The following is a 26,239-nucleotide window of genomic DNA, read 5'->3' as shown; positions in this document are numbered from 1 at the left end:
TTTGTTCCTTAGAACATGTTTTCGCCTAGATTGGAATCTAGAAGTCTTCGGTACGCTTTGCTTTATGTTTGCATTTTTGTCATGCCATTTCTTTCTTTTTAATCTTGTTTATGCTATCGGTAGTATAGTCACTTTCTTTTTACTCTCTTCTCTCCAACACATTTTCTACCAGAATTGTACCATGAAAAATGAAAGAGGTAGGTAGAGCACAGCAAGATATCAATGTTAGTTCTTAACTTTCTGTCTTTTGTCTACTGTTGTCTACAGTTGTCTGATAATGTTAAGGTAAATCAGAAAAATCTTCCCCATTTTTGTGGGAGCATGAATTTCTAACCAGATAAAATCCATTCTAGTTTGGCTTTGGTGAAATTATACTTCATAGCAAGGGAAGAAATGTAGCCAGACCAAACCTTTATACTAGAAAAGTATGGCTATATTATTTTCTGTGTGTCCTCTTGGACCACAACTGTCATTTAGTCAGCCTTGCCTGTGGAGTTAGAGCAGGGGCTTGAGTGAGACCAAGGATTTATGACACAAAAAGCAGCAGGAGAATTTTTCTCACAAGCCCATAGCTACTGCATAGTATTTGTGAAGACAACATGTAATCAAGTATTTCAACATTTTAAGGAATCCCTGTACAAACTCTCACTAGACCCTTTAATCACCTGTACAATATTGTGATTCTGCTCAAATGGTTCACTTTCAGGGCAGGGGAAACTCAAAAGATTCCTGTGGGAGCCCATGCCATTATTTGTGCAGCCTTAGTTATGAACAAAACTCTTGTAATGACTTTAAAGCTGCTTCTCTTTAACTTTCACTACTTAGTACTAGTTCTGTTCTCTGATGCTACGAAAAAAGTCTGACTCTTCCTTCACAGATGAGCCCCCCAAATTTTGGAAACATTGTGTTCCAACGAGTCTCTGCTTTTCCAGTATCATCTTCCCTAGAACCCCTCAATTTCCCCTCATTTCACATTTAACCATCTTACTTTCAACCCTTATTTCATTAAGTTCGTCAACGTTCCTCATGAAAAGTGACTCCACACCGGTGCACAGAACCACTGCCGCTGAGAAGGAAAAGATATTCTCGTCCAAATTTGGGGGAAGCAGTCAGAGTCATTTAAATTCAAAGCTAAACCTTTAATGAAAAAGAAAAACGATTTCAAGGAAGCAATTAACAGGCTATGCAGAGATTTATCTTGTTAGGGCCACGAGCCGCGCCTCCGAGGCTCGCGGCACGCGCCAGCAAGCCAAGCAGTAACTGAAAGGTCGTCGTACGGGGAACTACTCGGGTAAAGTGACATTCTGCTATTTGGACTGTTACCCTCATCCAGCCGGCCTCACGGTGCATTAATCTTCATTTGCAATTAAAGTCTCCTACTTTTTTTCCGCCGAGACAGTCTAAGATGCACACCTGGGTCCAATCCAATGGGAAGGCAGCTGTCCACGGCCAATTCCGGATCACTTCCGGGTCGAGGCGCCTCCAGCGCCCAATCGGGAGTTAGGGGCGGGGCTGCGTCTGCGCGCCGCCGGAGCGCCGGGGTCAGGTTTTGTGCGCTTTCGCTCTCAAGTCGCTAGCTCCGCTTCGCGTGCGAGGTTGTTCACGCTGGTCCGGAGTCTGGAGATTGAGTTTGGTGTCGCATAAGAACTCTGGCTTTAGGCAGGTAAGTCCCGCGGTTGTCTTCCATTTCATTGCCTGCGTTCACAGTGGAACGGGAATGGCTGTAGTAGGATTCACCTGTGTTCTCATATTTTCTCCTGCTCCTCTGAAACCTTGAGTTCTGAGGGCGAGCCTGGAGGCGTGGGGCAGCTTTGGTTACCGTGACAACTGCAAGACACCAGTTTAGGCTTTGAGAATTTGGGAAGGGAGAGCTTCTTCTGGAATGACTCCTTAAAATACGTGTGAGTCGGGTTCAAACTCAAGTGTTATTTCAAACCCGTGCTCGTAACCACAGAATTTGATTTTGAAAGGTTTATTCGGGTTGTGATGTGGAGAAGCCAAATTTGAGGCAGGGTAAATAGTTAGAAAGCTAATGCAGCAATTCAGACACAGTTTGAAGGTGTCCCGAGCCAGGGGAGTCGTGTAGAGTTGCGGAGCGGAGAGAAGATAGGAGAAGTGCTAGCAGGAAGTACCAGCAGGACCTAATAATCAATTGGATATGTGGAAGGAGGGAGAGGGGTCCTGAGCATCTGGACGGTTAAGTCCAAACTCAGCTTGACGCAAGGCTGTTTTTGTAGATACTTTGTAGCCCTGGTGTATAGAAAGGGCCCAATAAATGTTAAATACTACTGTTATTATTTGTCATATTGTTTTATTATTCATTATTTTGATGTTTCTTCCTCTAGATGACTTTTTTAACTTAAAAGGTTAGTATCTTATCTATCTTTGTATCTTCTTGAAATATAGTAGTAGTTGCAGTTGTCTTTTTTTTTAAATGGGTCATTCATTTTGGCTGCTGACATAATTAAATTCATTTCTTACTTTAAAGGAACTACCAGGTACAATTAATTTTGTTGATCATTGATATTTATTAGATAAAAGATGGCTGTCTTTCTGTATAACTCAGAAGCCTGTGGATTAAGATGTACAAAAAGTAACTGATGTTCTCAGTCTGGAATAGGTATGAGTGATTTCAGTGAGGAATTGATAAGGCCCACAACAGAGGATGAACAGGGGGAACCGCATGTGCCCTCTGGTACAGGAATATGTCTTCCTTGGCTCCAAAAGCATATAGAAACCATAGGTAAGTAAAATAACATATAACCATTTCAGCTCTGATGCAAGGAGATGATAAGATGCAATATGGATACGAAAATGGATAACCAAGCTGGTTCAACTTTCAAAATAAGAATGTATGAGGATTTTTTTTTTTTAGGCTGTTAATAAAAAAGAAATAATAAAAATAGATTCTTTTTTTTCTTTTAGAATTCTTTTTCTTTGAATTAATAACAGTCTGTATTATGGTAGATACACTTTTTTCCCCCCAGTAATACTTACTGAGCATTTATTATATCCCTGGCATTGGTTAAATATTGGGGAGACATAGTTGAAGAAGAGATGATCTCTACCACTGAGGAGTACATACCAGAAGTTTCTGTTGAATTGCATTGAAATAAGCCCTAATAGAATTGATCTATAATAGATTTCAAGAAAGGAATGTTTTCTTCTATTTTCATTTAATGTAGAAATAAACAAGTTTTTCTATGGAATAAATTCCTTATCAGAATATATAAAAGAAGCAGTTGTCTGTATGTTGGCATGTTGGGTCATGTAGTCCTGGGAATACATTTGAACCAGCACTTTTCTAATTGCCCACAAATATATCTTTCTTAGCCTGGCTTTCTTTCCCCTTGACTGAGATTCCCTGGATCCTAGAGTTTAGCTCTTATTTCTTTATTTTTTAATCTAAATATCACCTCATTTAATTATCTCAGTAAATTAGTCCTCAGTAAATCTATGTGCTAGGCATTTTAGAGATGAGGGAACTGAACTTCAGAAGTTAAAATTCTTAATGCCGGTATCAGGAGTCAAATCCAGGCCTATCTGATCTCAAAGCCTACATTGAGATACATATATTGAAAAAAGGGATAATATATGTAAAGTGCCTAGCATAGAGCCTCATGCATAGTGAGTGTTGAAAAAATAATAGTTTACTTCCTCTTTCCTCATTTTATTTTTGCTGAATTAATGTACATGGTTTGAGCCAGGTTTGAATGAAAGGTACTTCAGAGGGGATGCTACCTCACCCCTTGTAGGGAACTAGTAATCTAAAGTTTCTGCTAGTTTTAAGGCATACCTGGGCATGTGTCTGTCACCAGTGTTCTATAGAGAGCTTGAGTCAGTCCACAAACAAGTAGGTTTAAGACCAGAATTTACATGCTGAGACATGTTTCATATACTACAGATAGTCTGTTAAACCCCAAATACTTTCTGTCTGCAATGAGAATATGCTTGCAGGTAATATTGACATTGTAGTGGTAGTTAACCATAATAGGAAAACACAATTGCCTAACAATTATTTATTTTTTATTCTCTTAAATTTCTTTTGGCGTTTTGAAGGGTGTGTCCCCTAGAATAAAAACTTTGAAGGTGGGCACCAATCTGGAATAAAGCTGTATTTTGAGCACCTAGAATAGTGCTTGGCTATGGTGGTGCTCAAAAAATATTTGTTGATAGGCTGACAAGTTTCCAGGTTATTTCAAGGAAATTAGAAATTAGGTTGATGGCACTGGTTCTTTATTGTACCTCATTCCACCAAATTTCTTTTCCTTGACAGTTATTCTTAAAGTTTATCAGCAACAAATAAGATTATCTTTTGCTCACAAAGGATGAAATGAGAGCTACTCCTGAGGTAATTAGGCTCAGTTGGAAGACAGGAGGGGAATTTTCCAAGGATTTATGTGTCCTAGTCTAAAGTTAATTTCCAGTTTGAGCTCTGAAAACTTGAGAGGTAGAAGGGAGTCTGGCCTGAAATCAGTATTCCTTTAGGTGAATAACTGAGGTTTTAGGGAAGAGGTATTTTGTCACTTTCTTGGCCTAGCTGCCTGGTGTTGCTGCTGATACTGGGAGTTTGGGGGTAGATCCTGTTAAATGCAGCTTCTAATTCAGAGAGGTGGGTGGGACATAGTATTCTGCATTTCTAATAAGCTCCCTGGGGATACTAAGACTACATCAGGATCCCCAGGTGATTTGTATGTACATATAAAAAGTTTGAGAAGCACTGGTCAAGAGAAATAGTCTTTGGGACTTCCCTGGTGGTCCAGCGGTTAAGACTCTATGCTCCCAATGCAGGGGGCCCTGGTTTGATCCCTGGTCAGGGAATTAGATCCTGCATGCGGCAACTAAAAGATCTGGCACACCACAACTGAAGAGCCCGTGTGCTGCAATGAAGATGCCGCGTGCCGCTACTAAGACCCGGCACGGCCAGATAAATAAACAAATAAATATTTAAGGGGGGAGAAAAAAAAGAGAGAAATAGTCTTCTACTTTTTTTTTTCCTGAAGAATTAGGTACTATCTTGCACAGTTTTAAGGTGTGATCTAAAACTTGTATCATAAGTTTGAGAGTTGCAAAAGGCATAATTTTCAGCATATATGGGCGCTTTTAAATGAAATTATCATGTGACTTAAAAAAATAATTTGGTGGAATCTAAATAATATAGGGATGTGATACCTTTATCATCCATTTAGTATTTATGAAAAAGCTTTTAATAGATGGAAATTTTATATTGTTCCTTTTTCTTTTATACTTTTATTCTTGCCATAAAGTATGTATCTACATTTAATTAATTTTTGCTAATATCCTGTAAGGTTTTAAGTATTAAAATCTCTTCTGGATTGAGAAATCATTGTAATTGATTTTTGTACCCACCTAATCAAAATAACATAAGTAGTGTTACAATTTTTGTTAAATTTTAAGTATTAAAGGTAAATTTTTATAGCCTATTTATCTCAATAAAATGGGTAAGGTTATCGCTTTTTCCCAGTTCTTACATCTGTGGATGAATATTACGTATTCCTAGAATGAGAAAAGATTTAGCTTCAATTCTACCGTATTTTGTTTTAATCGGAAATTCTGAGAAAGTTTAGTCACATAAGTAACTAGCTGGCAATGAATGGAGTTTAATTATAGCAATGTATCAGGTCTTTGGATTCCTTCTGAATTATTTATGAAAAAATTACATAGTGATCTAAAAGAAAAAATTATTAGGGTCTCCTACAATTTTGATAAGCAAAGAATTAAAAATCACCTGACTTGCAAATGGATGTGTTAGAGACGTTCACTTTCTCAACACTAAACACCTGTATTTTCACCTTAAGGTAAAAGATAATGATTTTGATCATGAAGCCTTGTGTATAGGCATGGTTTCCTAGGAGATCAGTTTTAGGAAAGAGTATGTGAGAAAGTTGAAGATCTGCAAGTTGATTGCTGTAAAACTATCTTTGCGTGGCACTTATTAGTCTCTGTGTACTCCCAGGGGTGAGGGTACCCCAAATGGAAGACTGCTGGCTTGTACGTGTCTTTAGTAGCGTGGGAAGAGAAGAGGTGGCAATATGCCACCTGTTACTCATAACCGGGGTTGTAACTAAGCACAAATATTCTTAACAAGGGGATTGTCAGTACTTTCGAGATATAAATGCTAATGTCTACAGTTATTATAATCTCCTTTGCATTGACATCATTGAGTTACTGGGAACTCAGTCCTTAAAAAATAAAAGTGCACCTCTTGGTGTTTTCAGAACATAGGAAGGTGAAAAAGACCATACTTTCCTAGGATGACCCTGATGATTTTTACCCATTCTAAATACTTGGGACTGTGCTTTTGGGGCCCTCTTTAAGAGATTCTTCCCAGATTGTTTAGTGCAAGGATGAAGGGACAGTTGAATCAGATTTGAAGGATCTGGTGATCCTGGTAGCCTAAGAATGTCAAATTAGACATCTTCTAATTAGATATTTTTTTCATTTGCTAAAACTGGTTAAAATGGGTGGAAGAGTTTGTTTCAAATGGAACCAGCTTTGGAATTGGGGATGGGTTGGGTTAAGTAATACCTACTGCTCTACTTGTTAAAACTATGCTTATCAGAAATGTTTCTTGAATTGTTGATTTGGGGTCACTGTGGGTCAAGACTCTCCTCTTTAACCTTTATAGCGACTGGAGGAAAACAAGAGAAGGATTTTGCTCAGACAACAAGTGCTTGTTTAAGTCTTATCCAAGAAGCTCTGCTGAAGCACCAGTGGCAGCGAGCTGCAGAATACATGCACAGTTACTTTCAGATCTTGGAAGATTCAGATAGCAATAAAAGACAGATTGCACCGGAGGTAAGTAAGGTCTGAGTCTGCTGGAAGACAGGACAGAATCCTGGGAGTTTCTGCCTCTTGAACTCCACCCAGAATAGCTTTTGCTATTGATTGATTTTACTAAAAGCTACTAAAAGTGGTTTTGGGTAGAGAGTTTGTATGAGGACATTTTTTTGCACACTTCTTTTTCCTATTATCATTTTAAAGGAGACAAAATTAGTTTTAAATCTGAACTCTCCGATTCCCCAATACTCATTCATTTAAATAATTCTTTCCCTGTGTCCTTATTTTCCCTTTTCTGTAGGACGTTCCCCATCTTCAAACAAACATGTTGTCATTTCTCCCATTTAGCATCATCTGTTGACCCCTACTTCTTGCACAGGCTGCACCCCATTTCTCCGTTCTGCCTTTCAGCAAAACTCCTTGAGAGAGTTGTGTGTACCTGTCCATTCCAAACCCTTTCCAGTTAGACTACCCACCAGCCATCACCATTTCTACCAAATTGCTTTGTCACGGTCAACAGTGATCTCCATGTTGCTGAATCCAGTGGCAGATTCTCAGTGCTCATCTAACTTGATCTGTCAGCAATATTAAACATAGTAGATCATTCCCTCCTGTGTGACATAGCTTCTTTGTCTGGCTTCCAGGACGCGGTACTCTCCGTTTTTTCCTCCTACCTCACTGGCCATTCCTCAGTCTCCTTTTCTGATTCCTCCTCTTCTCCTTTGCTCTCTGACGTGGGACTACCCAGGAACTCTAACCCTTAGTTGTTATCGTTATCTGAACTCACTCTTGATGATCTCATTCAGTTTCATAGCCTTATATTCAGTCTGCATGCTGGCGATCCCCAATTATGTATCTGGGGTCCTGACATCTCTCTTCACGTCCAGATTCCTGTATCCAACTGTCTACTCAACGTCACCTCTTGATGTCTAATATCAGCTAGTATGGTATGTCATATCTAAACTAGCTCTTCTGATAGTCCCTGTCCAGCCTAATTTTCCTCATCTCAGATGACATTTCCTTTATGTTTGTAATTGCGAGGGCCAAACTCCGGGGTGTTCTTTCTTTTATACCCCATATCCAAACCATCAGTAAATCCCATTAGCTCTACTTTGAAAACAAGCTCCCTGCAGTTTGAGTACTTCTCACCTACTCCATTGCTGCACCTGGACTCAAGTCCCTCTCACCTCACTTAGATGACTTCTTGCCCTCCCCTACCCCCGCAGTCTATTTTAAGCATAATAACCAGACTGATCCTTTTTTAAAAAAAACTGGTTTTATTGAGATATATTAACACGCCATACAGCTCACCCATTTAAATTGAACAGTTCAGTTCAATTGCACAGAGATGTGCAACCGTTACAGCAATCTAAATTTAGAACATTTTTCGTCATGCCCAGCAGATACCCTGTACCCACGTGTAGTCGCTCCGTTCCAACCCCCAGCCCCTGGCAACCACTAATCTACTTTCTATTCTGGACATTTCATATAAATGGAATCATATAACATATGGCTTTTTGTGAATGAATTCTTTCACCGAACATAATGTTTTCAAGCCTTTCCACATTGTAGCATATTAGTACATCATTTCTTTTTATTGCAAAATAATATTCCAGTGTATGGCTCTACCTCATTTTATGTATCAATTCATCAGTTTTTAGACATTTGGGTAGTTTCCACTCTTGGTTACTATGAATAATGCTGCTTTGAACATTTATGTACAAGGTTTTTTTTTTTATGTACAAGTTTTTGTATGGATGTTTGTTGTAATTTCTCTTGGGTGTATACCTAGGAGTCGCATTGCTGGGGCATAAAATAATATGTAACCTCTTAAGGAACCACTAGACTGTTTTCCAGAGTGACTGCTCCATTTTACGTTCCCACCAGCAATATACGAGTGTTCCAACATCCCTACGTCCTCGCCAACCGTATTATTGTCTGTCTTGATTTTAGCCATCCTAGTGGTTGTGAAGTGGTATCTCATTGTAGCTTTGGTTGGCATTTTCCTAATGATTAATGATGCAGCATAGTCCTTTTAAAACGTAAGTGAAATCATGTCACTCCTCTGCTGAAAACACTACAGTGTCTTCCCATTTCACTCAGAGTAAGAGCCAGAGTCCTTCTGATTGCCTGCAAGTTCTCCGTGCTCTGCCCACTCCCTTTCCCCCTTTGACCTCATCTCCTATTACTGTCCAACTTGCTTTTCCTTCTCCAACCTCACTAGCCTCCTTGCTCTTTCTTGAACAACCATACTCCTTCCTGATTGGCTTTGCCTTTGCTATTTCTTTTACTTAGGAAGGTCTTTCTTCAAATATCACTATGGTCACCCTCCTTCAAGTCACACCTTCAGTGGGGCCTACCTTGACTATTTAAAATTGCAACTGGGGCTTCCCTGGTGGCGCAGTGGTTAAGAATCCACCTGCCAATGCTGGGGACACGGATTCGAGCCCTGGTCCGGGAAGATCCCACATGCCGCGGAGCAAGCCCATGTGCCACAACTACTGAGCCTGCTCTCCAGAGCCCGCGAGCCACAACTACTGAAGCCCGTGCACCTAGAGCCCGTGCTCCGCAACAAGAGAAGCCATCGCAGTGAGAAGCCTGCGCGCCTCAATGAAGAGTAGCCGCCGCTCGCCGCAACTAGAGAAAGCCTGTGCGCAGCAACGAAGACCCAACACAGCCAAAAATAAATAAATAAATAAATAAATAAAATAAAATTGGCACTGCACACCAACCCCCTTCACTTTCCAACTGGCACTCCTCCTGATCCCTTTATCCTGCTTCATTCTTTTCCCATAATACTTGCCAATTTAATTATTATATTTCTTGGTTATTGTCAGTCTCTCTACAATAGAATGTAAATTCCACAAGGGCAAGGATCTAGAACAGTGCCTGGCATATATTGTTAAATTTATTCTATAAAAGACAGTTTATCCACAAATAACTTCACATGAATATCTCAAGTAGTTTTTACTATTACAGTAACCATTGCATCAGTTAGATATTTAATAGAGCCAATAAATATTAAAGAAAAAAATTTAACCATTGATTGAAAGTTTAGTTAATGGACTAAAGTTATACAGATCTGTAAAACATTGGCCCAGTTACAGTCTCTTTTGGTCCAGAGTTTGTTTTACAAAATGAAAGAATCAAATCAGTGGTTTCCAGACACTTGTTTGGGCTCTGTTTAAATCGCATAGGGCTTTTGTTTAAAATGTAGATTCCTGTGCTGCACTCCAGTTCTACTGAACTGAAGTCTGAATCCCTAGAATATTTATTTTTAAGTGGTGTCCCAGATAATTCTACATACAACAAGGTTTAAGAACCACTGTGATAGGATAATCTCCACATTTTCTTTAAGCATCAAAATAACTGCAATTTGGTGTTCTGTAAATGAAATCTTGGTCTTTCTGAGTTGGGAAGATGAGTATTACGAGTACACAAAACAATATGTATGTTCAGAGAAAGAATTGATTTAAAATCCACTTAAATTTACTTTGAAGTCACTATTGAAGTACTTTAAATTGGGTTAAGAGAATAGACCATGCAAAAGAAGAGCTCCAAGTTCTGTCACCAAAGTTTTGGTGCTCTGGGGTGAAAATATTTTTATTAAAATTTGTCCATAGCTGATGAAAATTCTTAAATTGGAGCTCTAAATATAGACTAAATATAGTCAATAGTTGTAGATACTTGATGGGATCTCAAGAAACATCTGGTCCATAGCTCTCATTTGGTAGATAATAAAGATAAGGCTGAGAGCAGTGAAGAAGCCAATATTAATAGAACCCAAGTTTTCTGGCATTAATATTCTTCCTGCTGTACTAGTTAAAAATGTTATTTTCAATATGTATCTTAACTGCTTACCTTCTTTAGACTACTAACTACTGTTATAGTTACCTGGTATTTTCATTTAATCAACAGAAAAGATTTTTATCCCATAAGATATAATATTAGTTTCACTGGGTAAAGTACAGTAAAATGTTGATGGTAGTGGTGTCTAGAAAAAGGAACTATAGGTGGTTTTTTAACATTGTAATCAGGAAAAAATAGCTTTCTTAGATATTGGTTAAGGCAAAGATTTTACAGTTTTGTTAGTAATTTCTGTTTTGACAGATTATTTGGAGGCTTGGAAGTGAAATTCTTTATTATCATCCCAAAAGCAATGTGGAGACTTTCAATACCTTTGCTGACCGGATGAAAAATATTGGTGTCATGAATTACTTGAAGGTGAGTATATAGGTTTTGTGAATTTACATCTGCGGCATTCATTTCTAAAAATTGCTTGTGTCAGTGATGAGGTAGGTAATAATGTAAAAAGCATGAGAAAAGGGGTAAGACACCTGGGTCAATAAGAGAAGCTGAAAGAAAGCAGCATCGTGAGAACCATTTACTTCTCCATTTCCTGTTGCCTACCACGTTGTCTGAGTGAAAGTATCTTCTCTGTGTGTATCTGGCTGCCAGAATCAGTCCTTCAGAGATGGCAGTTGTGCTTCATTATGATGATGGGCCAAATTCTAATATGTTTACTTAAGTCAGTTGAGGTCTCTGAGAATTGATGCTTTTGGAAAAGGGAAACAGCTAAACAAATTGGGAATTTGAATACTTGAGAAAAAAATTGTTTCCAGCTTTGTTGAGATATAATTGACATATATCATGTAAGTTTAAGGTGTAAAATGTGATGATTTGATGCATGGATATATTGCCAAATGTTTACCATAATGAGGTTAGTTAACACCTCCATCCCCTCACATAATTACCATTTTGTTGTTGTTATGATGAGAACGTTAAAGCTATATCCTCATAGCAGTTTTCAAGTTAACAGTGCTATAATCACCATGCTGTACATTAGATCCTCAAACTTACTCATCTTATGATTGAAAAGTTTGTGTCCTTTGACAAACATTTCCCCATTTTCTCCACCCCTCAGCCTGTGGCAGCCAGCATTTTACTCTGTTTCTATGGGTCGGATGTTTTTAGATTCCACATAAAAGTGAGATCATACAGTATTACGATTTTCTGTCTGACTTATTTCACTAAGCATAATGCCCTCAGAGCCCATCCATGTAGTCACAGATGGCAAGATTTCATTCTTTTGTGTGGCTGAATAATATTCCATCGTGTGTGTGTGTAACATTTTCCTATCCATTCATCCATCAGTGCTCACTTAGATTGCTTCCATGTCTGGGCTTTTGTGAATAGTGCTGCAATGAACATGGGAGTGCAGATATCTTGTTGAGATAGTGATTTCACCTTTGGATATATATGCAAAAGTGGATTGCTGAATCATATGGTAGATCTATTTTTAATTTGTTTGAGGAACCTCCATACCATTCTCCATAGTGGCTGGACCACTTTACATCCTGAAGAGAATGTACACCAGCAGTATACAAAGGTTCCCGTTTATCCATATCCTCACCAACACTTGTTATCTCTGTCTTTTTGATGCTAGCCATTCTGACAGGTGTGAGGTGATGTCTCATTGTAGTTTTGATTTGTATTTCCCTGACAGTGATGTTGAGCACCTTTTCATGTACTTGTTGGCCATTTGTGTATCTTTTTTGGAAAAATGTCTATTCAAGTCCTCTGCCCATTTTTAATTGTAATGTGTTTTTTGTTGTGTTTGCTATTGAGTTGTATGAATTCTTTATATATTTTGGGTATTAACCCCTTATCAGATACTTGATTTGCAAATATTCTCTCCCATTCAGTAGGCTGCATTTTCATTTTGTTGATGGTTTCCTTTGCTGTGCAGAAGCTTTTTAGTTTGATGTAGTCCCACTTGTTTATTCTTGCTTTTATTGCTTGTGCTTTTGGTGTCACACCGTAAAAAATCATTGCCAAGACCAATATCAAGGAATTTTTTTCTCTGTTTTCTTCTAAGAGTTTTATAGTTTCAGATCTTACCTTTAAGTCCTTAATCCATTTTGAGTTAATTTTTGTGAGTGGTATAAGTTAGGGGTCCAATTTCATTCTTTTGCATGTAAATATCTAGTTTTCCCAACAACATTCATTGAAGAGACTGTCCTTTGCCCTTTGAGTATTCTTGGCTCCCTTGTCAAATATTAGTTGACGATATATGGATGGGTTTATTTCTGGACTCCCAGTTCTGTTCCACTTGTCTGATGTGTCTGTTTTTATGCCAGTACCATCCTGTTTTGATTACTGTAGCTTGGTAATATAGATTGAAATCAGGAAATGTGATACCTGTAGCTTTGTTCTTTTTCAAGGTTGTTTTGGCTATTCAGGGTCTTTTGTGGTTCCATACAAATTGTAGGATTATTTTTTTCTATTTTTGTAAAAAATGCCATTGGTATTTTGATAGGGATTGCATTGAATCTACAGATTGCTTTAGGTAGTAAGGACATTTTCACAATATTGACTCTTCTGATCCATGTGTGAAAATGTTTCTGTGTTTCTAATGTTTAGGTGGAACTTTCTCCTTTTATAAAAGACTTATCCAAAAGAATTGCCGTACTTAAAAATGTTATGACATCTCCCTCTCTCTGGTATATATGAGACTAAAAGCACTTTCTCAATAAAGTTTTTAAATGCTTTGCTTTTTATATTTTTTTCAGTGCCTCCAAACAAAGTTTTATTGGGACATTGCCACACCCATTCATCTCCATATTGTCAGTAGCTGCTTTTAGTAGGACAGTGGCAGAGTTGTGATAGAGACCATATGGCCTGCAAAGCCTAGAATATTTACCCTCTGGTTTTTTGTTTTTACTTTTACTATTTTCCAAATATTTAAAAATTGCTGTAAAATATGTATAACATAAAATGTGGTATTCTAACCATTTTTAAGTGTGTAATTCAGTGGCATTAATTACATTCACATTGTTGTGTAACCCTCACCAGTATTTCCAAAACCTTTGCATCACCCCAAATAGAAACTCTGTACCCATTAAGCAATAACTCCTCATTCCCACCTTCTCCCAGGCCCTGGTAACCTCCGATCTGTTTTCTGCGTCTATGCATTTGCCTATTCTAGGTATTTCATATAAGTGGAACTGTATAATATATGTCCTTTTATGTTTTGCTGTTTCGCTTAGCATAATGTTTTCAAGATTTATCCATGTGTTGGCATGTATCAGACTTTATCCCTTTTTATGGCTCGATACAATACAATATTCTATTGTATGTATCTGTGAAATTTTGTTTATCCTTTCATCTCTTGTTTGGTTGTTTCCACCTTTTGGCTATTGTGAGTAACACTGCAGTGAACATTGGCGTGCAAGTATCTGTTTGAGTTCCTGCTTTCAATTCCTTTGGATATATACCTAGGACTAGAATTGCTGGGTCATATTTTTTGTCATATATACAAATACATATATTTTATATATATATATAAAGTATGTATGAACATATAATTTTATGTTTAACTTTTTTAGGAATCACCAAAATGTTTCCCATAGTGGCTGCAGCATTTTATATTCCCACTGTTCTCTAATTTTGAAAAATGATTTTACCTAGTTTAGAATTCTTTTCAGATTTTATTAATTTAGGAAAAACTTTTTGCTTCTTTTATGTGCCAGGTTCTCCCTAATGATCTTATTTTCTGGTAGACCACATACATTATAAGTAGAAAGTAAATGGAGGCAGCATATGGTTTTACTTTAGGAAGAATTTTGTAAGTGAACAATTGGAAAAAGGGAATGGCCTGCCTTGGTGTTGTGTGCTCCCATTTTCTTCTTTCAGGGAGAAACTGGATAGCCATTTGATTGGGGAGGGAAGGTAGAGTTTTAAGTAAATTATTGGTTAGATCCTTTTAAGCTCATAGAATCTACTCAGGTGAAGTAAAGAAACCTGAGAGAAACCTTATTTCATACTCTGGAGTCTGAGGGTGGTAGTTAGGATAGGTAATAAAACATGTTTTGCTGTTCATAATTTTAAAAACACTTGCTGCTGTTTTCCAGACAATGTGCTAGCCATGGTTCTTGCAGTAGGGGGAGACAGGCATGTAAATGGAATAAATGGTTATGGGTGCCATAGTAGAAGTGTACTGTACAGTGAGAAGACAAAGTGGAAAATGGTCGGCTTTCTGCAATTTTGGAAAGGGCTGGGATTGAATGAGTAGGGGAGTCGGAAAAGAAAGGAAATGAGGCTTGAGATGAGTGATAAAGCTAGTGGGTATTCACAGTGCATACTGGGGGAAAGAGTAGTCTAGCATGGCAGGGGATAATAAAGAGTTTAATAGCTCTGTGTCTAATGCTTTAGTTACTCTAAAAATCATGTGGGTGGAAGCCAGGGGAAGTAAGCTGAACTCTGTGTGCCATTTCTCAGGAGCTTAGATTTTTCTTCTGTAGGCAATGGGAACTATTGAAGGATTTTACACAAATGACTAATGAGATTTCCTTGGCGGTCACATGGAAGATGGATTGTAGCGGGGCAGGATTAGAGACACCAGTTGAGAAATTATTACAGTAGTTTAAGATGAAGGTTTGAACTCTGACTCTGTTCAGATGATTAACTGTACTTCCCATTATTCTCCTCCTTAATGTCCTCCCTACTTGTATTGCTCGTTCTTTGTGTAATTATTCTTTTTTTTTTTAAATTGAAGTATAGTTGCTGTATAATACTGTGTGAGTTACAGGTGTACAGTATAGTGATTTACAGTTTTTAAAGCTTATACTCCATTTATAGTTATTGTAAAATATTGGCTATATTCCCTGTGTTGGACAGTGTATCTTTGTAGCTTATTTTACACATAATAGTTTGTACCTCTTATTAATCTCCCACACCTATATTGCCCCTCCCCTCTGTGTGGAATTATTCTTATTGCTTCTCCTGTATCAGGCATACACTTGCCATTTGAACCAGTGCCATTCTTCAACACCCCTTATTAAGATGTTTTCTCTGAGTTTATATAACATGTATAAAATAATTTATTGTCTGCTATGGGCTAAACTAGGTATTAGGTGGTATACAAATATCGTCTCACTTAATCCCCTTAATGCCCTTCAAAAGGGTTAATAATAATTGTTCCATATAAAAGAGGAGACTCCCAAAGGGTGAGAGTAACTTACTCAGGTTTATGTAGCTTTAAAGTAGCACTTGAGCCCGGACTCTGTCTTCAATGTCCCTGTTCTTTTCACACTGCCTTCTGTTTGTAAGTTTATATAATTTAGTTCTCATTTACATAATGATAATTTTTTCATTGGTCTTTCTGCTAGATTGAAATTTTTGATAATGAGGACAATATTGCTCCATCATTTGTGTCCTACCAAGGTCTTAGCCCAAATGTATCATATATTTACTGAGCTTTTTGACTAAGGGTTATCTAATGACCTATATGACAGTGGGCTTTTTCTTATTGTTGCAGATCTCCTTACAACATGCATTATACCTTCTGCATCATGGTATGCTTGAGGATGCAAACAGAAATCTCAGCCAGGCAGAGACATGGCGATATGGTGAAAAGTCGTCTTCTCAGGAAGTGTTAATCAACCTTATTCAGGCCTATAAAGGTCTTTTGCAGTATTATATTTGGTCTAAAAAGAAGATGGAATTGTCTCAGCTTGGTGAGTGAATATGAGTGATAAGTAGTAAGACTGACTCAGAGGGACAGAAGGGGTCTGGAGGAGTAATCTAATTCCCCTACTTCCAAGCCTGGCTTTATCCAGATAGTACAAAGAACAGACATTTCTGTGGATGTAAAATTCTTGATCATCCTTTATAAAATTTCTGATATTTAAAAAAACTTTTCAGACATCAATTAGGTGATTTATAGATTAAGTTCATGACCATTTTAGATTCACTGCTTTCTTAAACATGATTTCCAAGATAGGTTACAAATTTTCTTCAGCAGGCATTATTGCATATAAGAAGCATTATTTCCTCTGTGTTTACAGTGGAGTTTAGTTTGTTTCATAATGTTGTTTCTTAGGAAAATACGTTTAAAGAGTAGGGCAAGATAATGTTGTTTCACTTCTGTATAAAGGTCAGAACAGACAGTTTTCTTGATTTACTGACCACCCCAAAAATTGACTATGTGTTCTTCTCAAACTGACTTTCCCTGGTGATGTCATCCTCTCCTGTCCCTAAATTTCTGTTCTTTGGAGCCGTGTGATTCTCTGTACTTTTTTTCCCTTGTATAGTTTTTCTCCATAACTCCTCTAGGATTGACCCCTTCCTTTCTGTTTTCACATCCTCCACCCAAGTCTCAGTTCTGACATTTAATCACGTCATTTGTGTTAAGCAGTGTTTCCTTACTGTCCTTATGTGATAGTATTTCCTTGGTCTCTGGGCATGTGGGTTCACTAATCTCAAAATTCCCTTCCTGTTTCCCATCTTTGATCTCCCCCAAGACACTTCTGAAATGCTGTCTTCATCATGATAATATTGTGAGGCCTTTGTGCATTCTCCTCCTCTAGAATGGCATCTGCCCTTCAAGACTCATTAGACCCCGCCTCCTCTTACCTTAAGTCTAACGTATCAGCTGCATGTTCAGCCTATATCATTTGGCTCTTCACCTCTTGCTTTTTAATCATGCTACGTTTTTTCATGTGTGTTTTGTGTTGTATCTCCCTGTTTAGACTCATCAATCTTTTGAGGTCATATATCTGTCCTCTATTTCTTTTGCTAACCTTGTCATAATGCCTGCCGTAAAGGCTTGCTGATACTGATTTAGGTAAGTTTTAAAGTCAGTATTTACTTTTCTTCCTACACTTTTATGTAGAACTCAAGCAAATATATGATGATTAAAGCAGTTGGAATGTGGCATTTACACCATCACTCCCATGGATAGATAATTCAGTACCTTCTGCAGCTGACACTCTTCTGTAGCAACAAGAGATAAAGATGGGATAATATGTGGTGCTCTTTAGATGGTCTTTAACCTCAAGTGTCTGTTTAATGAGAAAAAAAGTTAGGACTAGTTCTGTATAACCAACTCATAAGAATGGAACATGTGAATGTATGCTCAGAGCTGGTTTGGGATTTTTCCTTGCTGCTGTGGCCTGTGCTCGTTGGCTTTGATGCACTTGGTGGCTGGGAATCCCCTTCCATGCTAAATCCATACCTAACCTGTACTTACTCAGGGATCTGCCTTGCTTTCTTAACCATTTTTTTGATATCATTTCATACCTACTTTCCTGTTACCACTTCATTTCCAGGTTCATATTGATATTTATTCAATTGATCCACTGGGAAGAGAATACCAATCCCTGTTTGGGGGTGGGGGCTACTTTTTTGGCCAAAAAGTAGCACTGGTACCAAAAAGTGTTTTGTGCTTCTATCAGCTGTTGCTTTTGAAAGACTGATTCTCCTTTTAAACCTTTAAGATTGTGAAATATATCCTGAAACAGTGTGTAAAACGAATGTCTGGTAGAATGGATAATTATGAAGCAAACATCCATGTAACTACACCCAGATTAAGGAGCACAACATTGCTGACCCCCTAAAAGTTCCCCATGTGTGCCTATCACACTTCCTCCCAGTGTCTCAAGAAGACTGTCCTGACTTTAAGGGTAACTACTCCCTTGTTTTCGTTAAATACTTTTACCACTCAAGTATGTATCTGTAATTTAGTTTTGCCTATATCTCAGTTTCATATTTGGATTCACACTGTATATATTCTTTTGGGGCCTTGCGTATTTTGTTCAGCATTTAACATGTGTTCATTATAGTTGGATTAGCTCTAGTTTGTTCATTTTTATTGTTGTAAAACCATACGTTGTGTGATATCATGCAATTTATTTATTCCTTCTGTATATTGATGGCCATTTAGGTTGTTAATAGTTTGGGGCTATTATAATTAATGTTGCTTTGAAATTCTTGGGCACGTGTAGTGATGCACATATGTGTGTATTTCTAGGAGTAGAACTGTTGTCACAGAGTATGTATGTCTTCAGCTTTACTGTATAATAGGCTGAACTCTTTCCAAAGTGGCTACCAATTTATATTCCACTAGTAGTCTGATTTGGGCTTTCTTTTGTCTGTCTTCTCTTCATTGTTTGTTATTGTCAGAGTTTTCATGTCACCCAATTTATTGGGTGTGGTAATCTCACGTTTTTTTTAAGAACAACAGCTTTATTGAGAATTGAGATCTGATTCTTAATATGATTCACCCACTTAAAGTATAAGTTCAGTGGTTTGTGGAATATTCATAGTTGTGTATCCATTACCACAATCAATTTTAGAACACTTTTATCACCCCAAAAAGAAACGCTGTAGCCATTAGCAGTAACTCTCGACTCTCCCCAGTTCCTCCTGTCCTAGGCAACCACTAAACTACTTTCTGTCTCTAGAGATTTATCTATTCTGGACAGTTCATCCAAATGGAGTCCTAAAATATGTAGGACTGACTTCTTTGTTACTGACTTCTTTCACTTAGCCTAATGTTTTTAAAGGTTCACCCACATTGTAGCATGTAATGGCACTTCATTCCTTTTTATTTATTTTATTTATTAATATTCCATTGTATGGATATACTACATTTATGTATCCATTATCAGGTGATAGACATTTGGGTTGTTTTCCACTTTTTGGCTATTTTGAATAACGTTGCTGTGAACTTTTGAGGGACCTCTGGACTGTTTTCCAAAGCAGCTGTGCCATGTTCCATTGCTACCAGCAGTGTATGAGGAGGGTACTAAGTTCTCCATGTCCTTCCCAACACTTGCCATTATCTGTCTTTGATATAGCTATCCTGCTGGGTGTGAAGTAGTATCTTGTGGTTTTGATTTGCATTTCCCTAGAGGCTTATAATGTTGAGCATCTTTTCATGTGCTTGTGGGCCATTTGTGTATCTTCTTTGGAGAAATTGGCATTCAGATCCTTTTCTCCTATTTTAATTGAATTACTTATTATTTTATTATTGAGTTATAAGAGTTCTTTATATATTCTAGGTGCAAGTCCCTTTTCAGATAGATGTAGGATTTGGAAATGTTTTTTTTCTATTCTGTGGGTTATCTTTTTTTTTTTTTTTTTTTTTTTTTTTTGTGGTACGCGGGCCTCTCACTGTTGCAGCCTCTCCCGTTGCGGAGCACAGCCTCCGGACGCGCAGGCTCAGCGGCCACGGCTCACGGGCCCAGCCGCTCCGCGGCATGTGGGATCTTCCCGGACCGGGGCACGAACCCATGTCCCCTGCATCGGCAGGTGGACTCTCAACCACTGCGCCACCAGGGAAGCCCTCTGTGGGTTATCTTTTTTACTTTCTTAATGGTGTTTTTTGAGTCACAAAAGGTTTTAATTTTGATGAGGTTGTTTGTTTTTTCTTTTGTTGCTTGTGCTTTTGTTGTCGCATCCAAGAAACCTTTGCCTACTCCAAGGTCACAAAGATTTAGACTTGTTTTCTTCTGAGAGTTATATAGTTTCACAGTTGTTTTTTTAAAAATTCATTTTGAGTTAATTTTTTTATATCACGTGAGGTAGGTAGGGGTTCAGCTTTATCTTGCATGTGGGTATTCAGTTGTTCCAGCATATTTATTGAAAAGGCTGTTATTTTCCCACTGAATTGTCTTGGTACCCTTCTCAAAAATCAGTTGCCCATATATGAAATTTTATTTATGGACTCTAAATTTTCTTCCATTGATCTATATATATCCATACTTATGCCCATATCACAGTCTTAATTACTGTAGCTTTATAGTAACTTTTGAGGTCACAGTGTGAATCCTCCAAATTTGTTCTTCTTTTTAAAGATTGTTTTGGCTATTCCTAGTCCCTTGCATTTCCATATGGATTATAGGATCAGCTTGTCAATTTATGCAAACAAGCCAGCTGGGACTTTGATAAGAATTGCATTAAAGCTATAGATTAATTTAATAAATCTTCCAACCCATGAACACAGGATGTCTTTCCATTTATTTAGGTCTTCTTTAATTTCCTTGAACAATACTACTTTTCAGACTATAATTTTATGTCTCTTTTGTAAAATTCATACCTAAGTAGTTTATCGTTTTTGATGCTATTGTAAATGGCATTATATTCCTAATTTCATTTTTGGATTGTTCATTGCAAGTATATAGATATACAATTGATTATTGTGTGTTGATTTTATATTACGCAACTTTCAACTCAGTTATAATAAGTTTTTAATGTATTCTTAGGATTTTCTATGTACAAGATCATGTCATCTGCAAGTAGAGATAGTTTTACTTCTTCCTTTCCAATCTGGACATTGTTTGTATTGTTTTCTTGTTGAATTGCCCTGCCTAGAACCTCCCTTATAATGTTGAATAGAAGTTGCAAGAGAGGACATTCTCTCTTGCATGCAGTCATTCACCATCAATTCTGATATTAGTTGTGGGTTTTTCATAAGATGCCCTTTATCAGATTGAAGAACTTCCTTCTTTTCCTAGATGTTCAGTGTTTTTATCATGAAAGGTTATTGAATTTTGTCAATTGCTTTTTCTGCAACAGTTGAGATGGTTATGAGGTTTTTGTCATTATTCTGTTGATTTGCAATATTGTATTAATTGATTTCAGATGTTAAACAGCCTTGCATTCCTGGAATAAATCCCACTTTATGTGTTGCTAGATTCAGTTTGCTAGTATTTTGTTGAGAATTTTTGCATCTATACTTATGAGATATTGGTCTGTAATTTTCTTGTGTTGTCTTTGTCTGGTTTTGGTATCAGGGTGATTCTGATCTCATATATCAGTTGGGAAGTGTTTTCTCTCTGTCCTTTTTTAGGGGCAGAGTTTGTGATGAATTAGTACTATACTTGAAGTGCTTGTTAGAATTCACTAGTGAAGCCATCAGGGTCTGAGCTTTTCTTGTGGGTGGTTTATTGAGTACTGATTCTGCAGAAGTCCTCAGTACTGAATACTTTAAAAAATCTTTTGTCTTTGGACAGATGAGGATGATTATGCTTACAACACAGCGTCCCAGAATATGCTCAACCACAGCTGGAAGACATCTATAAACCTTTGTGCATTGATTCAAATTCCTGGAGTTTGGGACCCCTTTGTGAAGAGTTATGTAGAGGTAAGTAAACTTTTCATAAGATTTTATTAGTTTCATTTTGTTATAAGCTTAATCTTTATTGATCAGAAAGGAACTAATGGAGAAAATTGTTTAAAAATAAAAAGAATATGATGCTTTTTTTGGTGTGAATAATTTTTGTTTATTTTACCAATATACTGTAAACGTTACTGTGTTTATTTTCACCACTGGATAATGTGTCATGGCCGAATACAGTAGTCCCTCAGTATCCGTGGATGCTGAAGTCCCTTGCTTTTTGAAAGTTTCATTAGTGCTAAAGTGATAATTATGTTGTCCGAAGATAATCTCTGAAACCGTATGCTAGTGAATCTGGAAATTTCTGTGTCAGGATGGGAAGGAATAAAAGGAAAGGAATTATAATTCCTTATGCACTCCTTTTGTGGCTAAAGTTATGTAGGGCACTGAGGTTAATTGCATCTATGGTCTTTTTTTGGTCTTAGCGTGTCCTACTTTGAAGACTTTATTTCTCATAGGAACACTTCTTATGTTGAAGTTGCTGCATTTTTCAGTAACGAAATATGATAAGGGAAAAATGGGAAACCTTGTAGGCCTTTTTTATGATCTTCTGTGTTCTATGGAGGTTGTAACATATGCTGGTGGAAGCAAAAACTGGCATCACTATTGTTCCCTATATAGTAAATGCTGTTTTTCAGTTGTATGACTTTTTTTGTGCTCATCAGTAAAGTTAAGTTGTACATGATATTTCATGTAGCTATCTTACAGAATTTAGCTAAGATATCATGACTTATTTTATATAGATGCTGGAATTCTATGGGGATCAAGATGGAGCCCGAGAGGTGCTTACCAATTACGCCTATGATGAAAAGTTCCCATCAAATCCAAATGCTCATATCTACTTATACAACTTTTTAAAGAGAGAGAAGGCACCAAGAGAGAAACTGATAAGTGTGCTTAAGGTAGAGAATTTTTATGTCAGTGTTTGAACAGGGTTGGGGATCTACTTTAAGACATTCTTAGGTCACTGCTTTCCAACTTGCATGTTACAACATCCAGAGAAAATAACAGTGTATGTATGGTACACTGAGGTAAAGACAGGAGGCTGCAGCCTCCCGGCAGACCCTCCCATCACTACCATTCCCCCATCTTCTGCCCAAGTGAGACAGAGGGGAGAGGATCAATATTTCAGAAACTGTTTGTCACCCTGGTTGGAAAGTTCTGCATTGCTTTTTTTTTTTTTAGAAAATCATCTTTATTGAAATTTAACTTACATACAATAAAACAGATATTTTAAATGTACACTGGGATGCATTTTTACAAATATATGCATCCATGTAACACCATAATAATCAAGATATTGAACATTTCCATCACCCTAGAAAGTCTCTCATTTCCCTTTGCAGCCAAGCCGCCCATGTACTCTTGGCCCCAGGCAGTCACTGATCTGCTTTCTGTCCCTATGGATTAGTTTTATCTCTTCTAGAATTTCATATAAATGAAATCTGACAGTATGTACTCTTTTTTTTTTCTTTAGGTCTGGATTTTCTTGCTCAGTAGAATGTTTTTGAGATTTATCCATATTATTGTATCGGTAATTTGTTCCTTAATACTGCTGAGTATTATTCCATTTTTATACATTCACTTCTTGATGGACATTTGGGTTATTTTCACTCTTTGGCTATTATGAATACCACTGTGAACATTCATGGACAAGTTTTTGTGTGCACATATATTTTCATTTTTCTTTGGTAGTTGCCTAAGAGTGGAATTGCTGGAAGGTATATGTGTAACTTAAGAAACTGCCCAACTGTTTTCTGAGGAGACTATACCATTGACATTCCCACCATCAAAGTATGAAAGTTCAGTTTCTCTTATTTGTCTTATTGATTTGGAAGTTTTTTTTAATATAATCTGGGTACAAGTCCTTTGTCAGGTATATGGATGGTAAATAGGTTCTCCCAGTCTGTGGCTTGCCTTTTTGTTTTCTTTACAGCATCTTTCAAAGAGCAGAAATTTCTAATTTTGGTTAAGTACAATTTACTCATTTTTCTTTTACAGTTAGTATTTTTTGTCTAAGAAGTCTTTGCCTACTCCAAGATAATGAAGATTCTCTTCTGTGTTTTTTTTTCCAAGAAGTGTTCCAGTTTTATGTTTAGGTCTGTGACAGGTTTTGAGCTAATTTTTTTGTGTAGTGTGAGGTAAGGGTCATTGAAAAGACTATCCTTTCCCTGTTGAATTACATTGGTAACTTGGTTGAAAATCAGTTGACCATACATGTAGACTCCATTGTGTTCTAGTGATGTGTATTTCCATTTGTATACAAATACCACACATCCTGACTACGGTAGCTTTACAGCGAGTCTTGGAGTCATGTCATGGAAGTCATATAAATTTGTCCCTTTTCAAAATTGCTTTTAGCTTCTCTAGGTCTTTTGACTTTTCATGTACATTTTAAAATCAGTTTGTCAATTGCTACAAAAATATCTTGTTGGGATTTTGAATCTGTAGATCAATTTTGAGAGAATAGACATCTTAGAAATACTGAGATTTCCAAACTGTGAACATGGTATGTCTCTCCATTAATTTAGGTATTTTATTTCTCTCTGAAATGTTTTGTTTTTAGTGTATATATTTTGTTAAATTTACCCGTAAGTGTTTCAAGTTTGGGATTGTTACTGTATGTGGTATTCCTTAAAAATTTTTTTTATTGTGATAAAATATATGTAATATGAAATTTACCATTTTAACCATTTTCAAGTGCACATTTTTTCTTTTTTTTTTTTGGCCACGCTATGTGGCATCTGGGATCTTAGATCCCTGATCAGGGGTCGAACCTGTGCCCCCTGCATTGGAAGCTCAAAGTCTGAACCACTGAACCACCAGGGAAGTCCCTCAAGTGCACATTTTAATGGCATTGCCATGAAGTACATTCACAGTTTTGTGCAACCTTCACCACTGTCTACTTCCTGAACTTTTTCATCATCACAAACAGAAACTCTGTATCCATTAAACCATACGGCTCCCCCAACCCCTAGTAACCTCTATTCTACTTTTTAAAAAAATATATTGAAGTATAATTGATTTACAATATTGTGTTAGTTTCAGGCATACAGCAACCTCTATTCTACTTTCTGTCTCTTTATAAGTTTGCTCGTTCTAGGAACCTCATCTAAGTGGAATCATACAGTATTTGTCCTTTTATGTCTTGCTTATTTCATAATGTTTTCAAGATTCATCCATGTTATAACATGTATCAGAATTTCCTTCCTTTTTAAGCCTGAATAATATTCCATTATATATATATGTGTATATATATATATATATATAATGGAATATTATATATACATTATACAAATATATTCCAAATTTTATTTATCCATTCATCCCTTGGTAGACATTTGGGTTGTTTTCAGTTTTTGGCTCTTGTGGATAACTCCACTATGAGCATTGGTGTACAGTATGTGTCTGAGTCCCTGCTTTCAGTTATTTTAAGTATATACCTAGGAGTGGAATTGCTGGATCATATGATACTTCTTTGTTTAACCTTTTGAGGAACCATCAAGCTGTCTCCATAGCAGCTGTACCATTTTACAGTTCCACCCGCAGTGCATGAGGGTTTAAATTTCTCCACATCCTCACCAACACTTTGTTACTTTCCTTTTTTAAGAAATTGATAATAGGGCTCCTGAGGCGTATGAAGCGGTATCTCATTTTTGGTGTACGAAGCGGTATCTCATTTTTATTTTGATTTGCATTTTCCTGATGGTAGTGATGTTGAGCATCTTTTCATGTGCTTAGTGGTTATTTGTGTACCTTCTTTGGAGAAATGTCTGTTTACATCCTTTTTTTGAATTAGGTGTTTCAGTTTTTTGTTATTGAATTTAGGAGTTCTTTATATATTTCATGGTCAGTTTCTAATCATATTTTAGAGGAATAAGAAAAAGAAAGGTCCTTTTCAGCCTATACAAATGACTGAGAAAAATCCTTTCCTACCAATCTTCCTTTCAAAAAGCCAATTAGCTCTAATCTGTACTTGTATAGTCATCAAAATTGACATTATCAAACCTTCATATGTGGAAACTATACATTTTATAAAGTTTTCAACAGGCTTTGTTTTACTGCATAATACTTAAAAAATGTTTTTAAAGAAAATCTGGTTTATTCTTGATTCAAGGCACTTTACATTTTCTTAACAGCTTTTTTGAGAGAGAATTTACATAACATAAAATTCACTGTTTTAAATGCACAATCCAATTTTTTTAGTATATGTGCAGTGTTGTGCAACCATTATCATAATCTATTATAGAACGTTTAATGACACCCCCCCCCAGAGAAACACCGTGCCTATTAGCCCACACCCACCCTCTCCACCCAAACCCTAGGTAACCACTAATCTACTTTCTGTCTCTATAGATTTGCCTATTCTGGACGTTTCATATAAGTGGAATAGTATAATATGTGGCCTTTTGTGACTGGCTTCTTTCACTTAGCATAATATTTTTAAGTTCATCCATGTTGCAGCATGTATCAGTA

At 37.0% G+C, this 26,239-nt stretch overlaps 1 protein-coding gene across 6 annotated transcripts in view; it reads left to right on the top strand.

Moving 5' to 3' along the window:
- Positions 1 to 1,540: 1,540 nt before the first annotated feature.
- The window catches only part of TAF1A (TATA-box binding protein associated factor, RNA polymerase I subunit A), a 34,331-nt gene continuing 9,632 nt past the window's right edge, over positions 1,541 to 26,239 (top strand). Inside the window, exons 1-8 of one of the 6 annotated variants that reach the window (XM_007127487.2) lie at positions 1,541 to 1,663; positions 2,346 to 2,366; positions 2,621 to 2,743; positions 6,650 to 6,819; positions 10,912 to 11,025; positions 16,121 to 16,319; positions 21,600 to 21,730; positions 22,507 to 22,665. In XM_007127487.2, the coding sequence (XP_007127549.1) occupies positions 2,623 to 2,743; positions 6,650 to 6,819; positions 10,912 to 11,025; positions 16,121 to 16,319; positions 21,600 to 21,730; positions 22,507 to 22,665 (894 nt within the window). In that variant the 5' untranslated portion in view covers positions 1,541 to 1,663; positions 2,346 to 2,366; positions 2,621 to 2,622. Of the gene's footprint in view, positions 1,664 to 2,345; positions 2,367 to 2,534; positions 2,744 to 6,649; positions 6,820 to 10,911; positions 11,026 to 16,120; positions 16,320 to 21,599; positions 21,731 to 22,506; positions 22,666 to 26,239 lie in introns of those variants that run through there. The other 5 variants (XM_007127485.2, XM_007127486.2, XM_007127484.2 and 2 more) reach the window with 5 other exon arrangements.

This window comes from Physeter macrocephalus, chromosome 4 (genome assembly GCF_002837175.3).
Source record: "Physeter macrocephalus isolate SW-GA chromosome 4, ASM283717v5, whole genome shotgun sequence".
NCBI lineage: Eukaryota > Metazoa > Chordata > Mammalia > Artiodactyla > Physeteridae > Physeter > Physeter macrocephalus.
Note: the sequence above shows the minus strand (reverse complement) of the source record. Positions and strands in the feature narration are given on the sequence as shown.